This window comes from Cydia splendana, chromosome 16, assembly GCF_910591565.1.
Source record: "Cydia splendana chromosome 16, ilCydSple1.2, whole genome shotgun sequence".
Lineage (NCBI taxonomy): Eukaryota > Metazoa > Arthropoda > Insecta > Lepidoptera > Tortricidae > Cydia > Cydia splendana.
In genome coordinates, this window is record NC_085975.1 from 8580097 (window position 1) to 8590031 (window position 9935).

Here is a 9935-nt window from a genome sequence, read left to right on the forward strand (position 1 = left end):
TTTTACGCTTAAATAATGTAAACATTTCAGCTAGGGTTGTACTTTATTTATCGACTTTGATATCGATATATTATGATTGCCTATTTATATTTTCTTATTTTATCATGCTACCCCGCTTCAAACCAACTAAATTATCTTAATTTAATAATTAAATCATTTTTATAGCTTACCAAGAAATGAACATAAAAAGAAAGAGCTGGAGATGGAGACCCTGACCGACTCTCGGGAGCACTCGGGTCCGTGGGGTCGTTACTCCACAAGCTGCCCTGCGGGCTTTTTTATATCATTATTATAGTTTTTTTTATATAATTCGACATTAAGAGACCATATACATATAGTTGTAATTTATAAAATGGTTAATGTATTGTTATTATTTTGACGTATAAAAATGCCCTTGTGGCCTATTTGCTGAATAAATGTTGAAGAAGTTGAAGAGCGGAAGTCATTCCTTATTTTTGTAATAAAAAAATGTTCTGAAGGTGTTTTGTTTTTTTTCACCCGTCGCTTAATAAGCTTGAATTTTGTATCGCTCTCACTTATAGATACGGCGCACCAAGGTCGAGGTGCAGTGCGGTAGTGTGTTACAGACTTCAGGGTTTGCAACACAACAAAATTGATTGTAATAGAGAGGTAAAGTCCAAGAAAAACACGTACACTTATTCTGACATCCAAAACAGATGGTGCTGTACTGCGCCATGTGTTTTGCGGTCACTAAGTTGTCAAACGTCAACTTTTGTGTGTAGTACAAAACGTCAAACGTCAACTAGAGTGTGTACAATATGTATTGAGTAGTACAGCGTCATCTCGTTTACCTGTCAAATTTGAAGCACGAAATTGTCCTAGACTCCACACATCTTACTAAATCAAAGTATCTTTTCACATAACAATATACTAATAAAGAATTTTTATTTATTTACTTACTTCCTATTAAAACATAAACTCCACAAATAATACATACTTAGTATTTTAAATAAAATGAGCCGAGAACGTTAAAAAGGTATCGATGTATCGATAAAACCTAGTAACAGTAAAAATCTTCTGGGCAGCACTAAAACCGCCATGTTTAGTTCTAAGATGACGTCACAGTGGCACGCATTATTCGTTGACGTTTCACTTCCATAGGTTTCATATTTCAGTGACAATAATTAATACACTTTAGTTAGTTTATATTCCTGTCAAATATTAAGCGAATGATTTGAATGAATTAGAATGTGAGGACTGTAGGGCTACCGCCAATACCGAAAATCGTCAATTGCGGGCATTTTTCTCTGTCACTCTAATTACACCTTCATTGGAGTAAAAGAGTAAGATCCCCGCAATTTGCGAATTTCGGTTTTCGCGGTAGCCCCTCTGGAGAGAATGAAATGAACGGACTTGAGAGCGAACGAAGAGCTGTTCCAGGCAGTTAAAAAAACTCTTATCTTGGCGCTGCGATCATTTTTTTCTCCAACATTCATTCGTTCATTGAAATGTCATTATTTCTAAATCATTCAATTCATACCATCATCAGTCAATCATCAATATCATCATCATTCATTCATTGTCAAAATTTCGAACACTATATTGCACTAATACTCGTATGTCGTCGCATGTTTACCGTTTTAAATATTAATTTGACTCATTGCAACTGTTATCATGGGAGACAATCAAGCTTTAGATGTGTTGGAGCCCTCTCTACGTAATGTTATAGAACAGACCTCCCTGCGATGGATATTCGTTGGAGGAAAGGGTGGTGTTGGCAAAACTACGTGCAGGTAATATAGAAAGTCATTGTAACCTCTTAAAACAGTCGTGTTTTTAGTATATGGGGGCAATATATTCAGCTGATTTGTGTTTTCAGTTGTAGTCTTGCCGTCCAACTGTCGAAGGTTCGGGAATCGGTACTCATTATTTCAACTGATCCGGCTCACAACATATCAGATGCATTCGACCAGAAATTTTCTAAGGTAATTATAACTAGCAAAAAGCAGAGCTTTGTAAGGGCTCGCGGAGTTTTTCTACCTAAACGTACCGGACCGCGACTTTGATCCAGTCCGAGGCTTGTTCCATGTTCGATCGAATGGATACGTAACAAGTCCGTTAAGGACGCAGCTATTATAAGTAAGAGCAAGAAAGAAATATACCTACTATTTGAACCCCGGTCGCTGTCCGGTACGCCTGTCTGTTACAGCTTTTACTTTGTCTTAAAAACGTGTCCAGACGACAAAATCAAATTGCCAATATCATCCACACGTAATATACAATTTCATAAGCGCTTATTACATCCTACACGGTCGCCCAGTACTTTTTGTAAGGAAGCCAACTGGCTTTCCTACATAATGTTGGGTCAGCGAGTCATTGTCCTTGAATTTGTTTATGAGTCCACACCACACAATTGAGCGTAAAACTATCCCGTCTGGACACCTACCGGCGGTAATCATGCTGCTCCGCACATAAACTTACGTATAATTTGCTCTCTTAAGTGCTCATCAAGACGAGTGAGATGACCAAAACAGCGTGTGCCTATGTTGCAACAAACGTGAGTTCCACTAAATACTGCCAGGGTTCAGCTACAGCTCTATCGTGAGTATCTCCTAAGTGCTCAAAAAGACGAGTCGGATGACCAAAACAGCGTGTGCCTATATTGTATAAAACCCGAGCTCCACTAGGTACTGCCAGAGTTCAGCATCAGCTACCTTGGGTACTACTCTACCAAGTGATCATCATGAGTCGGATGTCCAAAAGAGCGTGTGTCTATGTTGCACCAAACCCGAGCTCCATTAGGTACTGCCAGGGTTCAGCATCAGCTCTATCTTGGGTAGTACTCTCCTAAGTGCTCATCAAGACGAGTGAGATGACCAAAACATCGTGTGCCTATATTGCAACAAACCTGAGTTCCACTAAATACTGCCAGGGTTCAGCTACTGCTCTATTTTGGGTATCTCCCAAGTGCTCAAAAAAACGAGTCGGATGACCAAAACAGCGTTTGCCTATGTTCAGGGGCGTATTTACCATAGGGCCAAGGGGGCCATGGCCCGGGGCGGCAGGCCGCAGGGGGCGGCGAAGCCGCCCCCTTGCGGCTTTTTCTGGGCGCCTTTTATAATCAAACTTAGCTATTTTTTTATTATATTTTAATTGACATTTAAATTAATAAACAAACGAACGCTTCAAACCCCACCAATTGCTAAAAATATGTAGATGATGATGTAGATGAATACCAACATGAAGTACCTAAATTAGGCAACATTTTCGTCAAGAAGTATTAGTACGGCGCAGTGCCGGATTTACCACTAGGCTGAGTAGGCTGAAGCCTATGGCGGTAGATTTTAGGGGGCGGCAAATTTGGGTCAAAAAAATATTTTATTAGCTGTTCAGATAGGGTCGACCAGAATTTTGTCGCTCCCCTATTTATTTGTAAATTTTAAATAACAAGCCTTGTCGATTTTGCCGCCCTCTGTCATGTCAAGACCCTTTATATTGAGACAGACAGACGGCCGGACGGACAACAAAGTGATCTTATATGGGTTCCGTTTTTTTCCTTTTGAAGTATGGAACCCTAAAAATTTACCTACTATTTTCTCAAAAAAATTTCGCGCTCGCTACGCTCGCGTTTTCACTTACGTACCTAACATTATTTGTGACCCATCTGACTATATACATACGGGCGGTTCTTGTGTCTTCGTGGTATTGAATCTCACTAAATTGTTCCGATACCATGCCGAAACTCAGTACAGATAGAGTGCTCTCGATATCAGATACAAATACAATACTTTTCATGACTTTCCAGCACCACATAATGAGGGATAATGGTACGGCCTGTGTAATACGCATCCCTACTACTGTCGTCTGCATAGCAATGATTATCATTGATATGCAGCAATGACAGCACAGAACCTAGTGCAACGCCAGCGGTAATGTCCACACTATCGGAGCAGCTTCCGTCTACTATACGGCTCATGTGCGTCTACCGGAAAAAAAGCTAGCGATCCATTTGTATAACATAGTCCCTCGAGCAGACTCGATGCCAGACCCGACCGAACTCCTTAGCTATATCCAGCCTGACTGCCATGTCTCACCTTGATTCTCAATGGCCAAAACCCAGCAGCGATCACCGATCAGATCAGGCAAATATAACGAGGTCGCATCGTCATTGAGTGACAAAAACGGCCCATATAAATCTGTATCTAGAATAGTGACATTAGTGACGTCACCTTTCTGCACTCAAAAGAATAAAAAATTATCTACGTTCCACTATCAGCGAAGAGCGCTTGAATAGCTTAGCTCTTCTTAATATAGAAGCTGAGCTGACAAACGTTTTAAATTACGACAGCGTTATTGATGATTTTGTCAACCAATTTGTACATAGGAAAACAATGTAAATGCCTATGTGAGTAAATGGTAAATGTTTTAGTTTTTTTTTATTTCTCACCCCAAAGGTACTTGTTGCAGGTTTTTTTTTTCTTAAATAAAATACTTTATCGTCACTGATGAAGGGGGGCGGCAAATCAAAATGGCCCGGGGCGCCAAATTTGTAAATACGCCTCTGCCTATGTTGCACCAAACCTGAGTTCCGCTAGGTACTGCCAGGGTTCTGGCTCATTTTGTTGAACTGCACGCCGACGTTGCAATTGGCGTGCAGTCGGCGTGCGGCTTCCATACAACTTGCAGTCGGGTTGTAGTCCGTCTGTATCGGCCCTAAATCACTGAAATTTGTTAATACAAACTTCAGTGATTTAGGGCCGATACAGACGGCCTAATATCTGCCTAATATGCTTATCTTTATTTATAATTTTGGCAGTTCCAAGCAATAGTAACACTAAAACTGTTTCTCGAACTGAAAATACCCGATTTAAGTTTGCTAACACAACATGACTGATCAGCTCATCGGCGTCACGGAACAGAACATATACGAGTAAATTGACCTCCGCAGTGAATATACAGCAAGATTGAATGTTCCAGTATTCACAGAAACTTAATTGCTAAATTGGGAATCAAACCGACCGAAGCGAGATGGGTCAGAATCCAAAATTTTAACCCTTTTTAGGGTTCCGTACCTCAAAAGGAAAAACGGAACCCTTATAGGATCACTCGTGCGTCTGTCTGTCCGTCTGTCTGTCCGTCTGTCACAGCCTATTTGCTCCGAAACTACTGGACCAATTAAGTTGAAATTTGGTACACATATGTAAGTCTTGTGACCCAAAGACGGACATGTAACGTCAACAAATGAATTTTAAACATAAGGACTACTTTTGGGGGGTAAATGAGAAAATTAAAAAAACTAATTTTTGCAAACTATATCGTGTTAAGTACATATCAAACGAAAGGGCTCATTGTGAGAATCTCAAAAATATTATAAATTTAGGATAAAAAGTTTAGAAGTTATTCAAGAAAATAGATAAAAAATGACCATTCCCCCCTCTATCTCCGAAACTACAGGGTCTAAAATTTTTAAAAGAATACACAAAATAGTTCTTTACCTAAAGATGACAGGAAAACCTATTAAAAATCTAGAGTCAAGCGTGAGTCAGATTTAAGAACAAAAATGCGATTAGGCTTTTTTAGGGACACAGCGGCAATGGCCCACGTGAAACGTGGTGTAGACAGCTATTGCGAAGGCACTAGGCCGATAGCCGCATAAGAACGAAGCCCCGAAGCGTCCCGATGAGGCGTGCCTTTATGATCAAGCGTGAGTCGGACTGAAGACGAAAAATGCGACTAGGCTGTATCTGGCACACAGCCGTAATGGTACTTGTACTACTGATTGAGTAGGTTACTATTGTTACGTGTTTAGAAAAGCACTATAGGTATTACCCTTTCGCCTTCGCTTTTAAAACACTTGCGGAAGTTGTGGGAAGCGCGAACCCGTCGGACGCTCTGAGCTTTCAGCTCTACGCGGAGCTCGGCCTTCAGTCTTCGCATTTGGACAGTTGTAGGTACTATTGTTCGGGATGTAATCTTCCTATCCAAGCTACTTTGCATATTTGCAGAGATATAAGCCACCGCTCCGTAACACTTCGTGTTACATCTGGTTTTTGATCTGACCAATTCGGGTTTTTCAAGATGTTTAACTCACGTCGTTTCACGTACAAAAAAAATTGTTAAAAATTGTGTGATGTACGGAACCCTTAAAGTGCGAGTCCGACTCGCACTTGACCAGTTTTTTGTATTCATCTTTGTCAGCACATAGTACATTAGCACGAATTTTAATTCATAATTTTTCTAACAGATGGCGCTAGTAGTAATACAAAGTGTTATTCCTTTATTTTATTTTTTTAGGTTTATAAAATGATATTTTTATGTTTGATAACACATCTAGACATGAATTTAAATAACTATGTTAAATTTCAAACCTATAAGTGCGATAGTTTTTCCGTAAAGTGTACCACAAGAATGCATAGTTTGTCGAATAGTGATAGGGCTCGCTTCGCTCGCCCTAATTAATAAGTCCTTGAGTTTCCTCAATCAGCTCATAATTATATACCAGTCTGACTTGAAAAATTGTTTTAGGTCCCCACAAAAGTAAAAGGGTTTGAAAACCTATTTGCAATGGAGATTGATCCCAATGTGGGATTAAATGAGCTGCCAGAGGAGTACTTCGAGGGAGAGACAGAGGCCATGCGGCTGGGCAAAGGAGTCATGCAGGAGATTGTTGGCGCTTTCCCTGGCATAGATGAAGCTATGAGCTATGCTGAGGTACTTAGACCTAGAACTTAGACTTAAAAAAGATAATAGCCATTTCTTGTATTTTACGAGTGCTACTTATTCATGTACCTATCTATTGTTTTTTCCATTTCATTTCTTAATATTATAACGCAATGTGACAAGATATTTTGGTTTTTCCAACTATCATCCAATCATTTATTTGAGCGTAATAATGTTTGCGGTTCCCAGGTAATGAAACTAGTGAAGGGCATGAACTTCAGTGCTGTGGTGTTTGACACCGCGCCCACAGGACACACCCTGCGTCTGCTGTCTTTCCCACAAGTGGTGGAGAAAGGACTTGGAAAACTTATGCGGCTCAAATCAAAGGTCTGTAACACTTAGTACATAATCTACATTCATATCTCATTTTCATTAACCCTTTTCCAGGCATAGTACGATTTATCAACCACATGTATACGCACCAACAGAAATTCAACTTTAGCCTTCCAATTTAAGGTTCAAATTAGATTGGAATTTCAGGATATGTGACTTGTCTTCATATGAATCATCAAAGCTGGATTAATTGGAATATATATATGGATTTTTTGGGTAAATCTTGTAGATTGGTGCGGCCTTGAAAAGGGTTAATGAGTAGAGTAGTGATTGCCATTCTATTATAGGTAATAAATCAATTCTTGTTCACTACAGGTGGCACCCTTCATAAACCAAGTGGCAGCCCTCTTTGGATTGGCAGAATTCAACTCAGACATGTTCAGCAACAAAATGGATGAAATGCTCTCAGTGATCAGACAAGTCAATGCACAATTCAAAGATCCCAACCAAACTACGTTTGTTTGCGTGTGTATAGCGGAATTCCTCTCCCTGTATGAGACTGAACGGCTCGTCCAAGAGTTGACGCGCTGCGGAATTGATACTCACAATATAATTGTTAATCAATTACTACTGCACGCATCCGCGCCTTGCCAGCTCTGCGCCGCTCGCCACAAGGTCCAAGAGAAATATTTGGAGCAAATTGCAGACTTGTATGAAGACTTTCATGTTACAAAACTACCCCTATTGGACAAAGAAGTCCGTGGGGCAGCCGCCGTCACCTCTTTCTCAGAGCACTTGATCCATCCCTACACAGTCTCGCCTTCAACATCCACATGAAGTATTTATTCATAAAAACCATATCAAAGTTTGTTCCAATTGTTGTGGTGGTCTCAAAACTTCGGTAGGATTTATTTATTACTTAATTATGTATTCTATATTCAGATTATTTTGGCAAAAGGTGCTATCCCTAACAATGGAGATTGTTTATAAGTAATTTTTTTTTTCATAGTTGTACCTAGTGTAATGTTTGGAATAAATAATTGTCTACATATTTATACAAGTGAGACTACAAACATTCATTAGTATATAGAACTGTCTATCCTAATAAATGTAAATAACACCTCAAACATCTGTTTCTTTATCTTTTTCTTGAAAAATTAAACAAAAACTAAGTTTAATCGATTTATTTAAAATTATAAAAAGAACAATTATTCTCATAACGCCATGATAAAATATAAACCACACAAATTAAGACACTACTTTGGCTTCTCTTTAAATTACACCAAAGACCTTATGCCAGGTGTGGCAGATTGTAAGGCATGATGACTAGCTTACATAAAATATGGGGCTCCTTTGTTTCATATAAAGTTTTAAGTCATAATGTATTGTTTGTCATATTATTATCAGTCCTAAAACGGAAACCGTTAACTTTTCAGGATTTTCGTAAGATTATCCTATAGATAGGTTAGGTGTGTTTTATGGCAATCCTGAACTAAGTTACGCGTTTCTGAACCAAACAAATTATGACTAACGAAAATGCGGACAAACAATACATTATGACTTTAAACTTTTTGGGAATCAATAGAGACCCTAAAATACTGATGGTACAATCTACAACACAAGGTTGGTTCTCTACATTGCTACAATGACCGCTATAATATCACTGTCATAATAAATTCATCCCTATTGGATCTATAAATTTGTTGAAAAAGATTTTCAGTCTAACAGCACAATTTTGTCAACATTAAAATACAATATCCTTTAAAATTTTGTAATTAACTATAAAAACATCATGGTCATTTATTGGCAGTGAATGAGTGATGTAATGTATATAATTTACATAAATTAAATATTTCATTTCACATTACCTTAATAAAATATGTACACATACCACGCCCATTAAACTGTTAAAGACAACCCGATTTGTGACGACACGACGATTGTACTCTTGATAGGTAATTCGTCTATTACTATGACGATTCACCCAACCTAGGATAATTTGATACAAGCAAACAACAAAAAAATACTTCTCAATCTCTGAGCACCAGCGCCAAAATGGGCACAAGGGAAAACATTTCGAGTTTTGCATATTGTTAACCTAAACTTTTAAATGCAAAATGATTCTTTATATATTACAATAAAGTTCATTTTCACGTGTAATTTAAACAATTAAGTGATAATGTCAATCAAGCAACAATTTATAAACTCGATTTCACGGTCAACCCCTACACAATTTGGTTCACTTTTCTATTTGGTTCTAAGCTGGGTTTTCTAAAATGGCAAAAATGTAATATTATCCTTGCTACAACATCCTTTCAGAATTTCAACAAACAAGCTCTACGGCAGTGTCAGTTACAATCTTATTTTACATGAAATATCATAAAAAATGTATAACTATTAATACTATTACGGCAATTTCTAGGAGTCCCAGTCCTCAAGACTAGACCACATTCAAAATTAAAACGACTTTTTCGCCAGTTATCGTCACTAAGAGGAACTGTTGAAAGGAGATGACTATTTGAAATTGCCTTATTTGACAGTGAATGGGTACAATCACTAACCGCAACTCAAACCCATATCTCAATGGAGTTTTTAAATTGTACCAGCCATACAATTTAAAAATTATAAACATTCCCAATTATGTCATTACATTTCCATCACGACACAAAATGCAAAAACTAGTATTAAAGCTATATCGTACATAATGCCATCCACCAACATTGATTGGCATAAAACAATTTCAGTTCATATCTCGTACTATGGTCTAAAGCAGGGGTCTCCAAACCTCGGCCCGCGGGCCAAATCCGGCCCGCGACGCGTTCCAATCCGGCCCGCCGACACCCAAAGCGAGTTCCCACCGTCCGGCCCGCGGTAACCAGGCTCCAGGGGTTCAGCATTCATTGAAAGTGGAACTGTTCCCAACAGCAGCAACCAGACACCTTCCCGCGGCGCATAAACCGACGGTGGCCCGCGCAAAAGTT

General features: G+C 38.8%; 1 protein-coding gene across 1 annotated transcript; it reads left to right on the forward strand.

The window, feature by feature from the left end:
- The first annotated feature begins 1531 nt into the window (after window positions 1–1531).
- On the forward strand, window positions 1532–8081 carry LOC134798181 (ATPase ASNA1 homolog). The gene is made up of 5 exons (XM_063770529.1): window positions 1532–1754; window positions 1841–1946; window positions 6487–6672; window positions 6871–7008; window positions 7330–8081. The coding sequence occupies exons 1-5, from the start codon at window positions 1636–1638 to the stop codon at window positions 7789–7791; spliced, it is 1011 nt and encodes a 336-aa protein (XP_063626599.1). The 5' UTR covers window positions 1532–1635; the 3' UTR covers window positions 7792–8081.
- Window positions 8082–9935: the final 1854 nt, after the last annotated feature.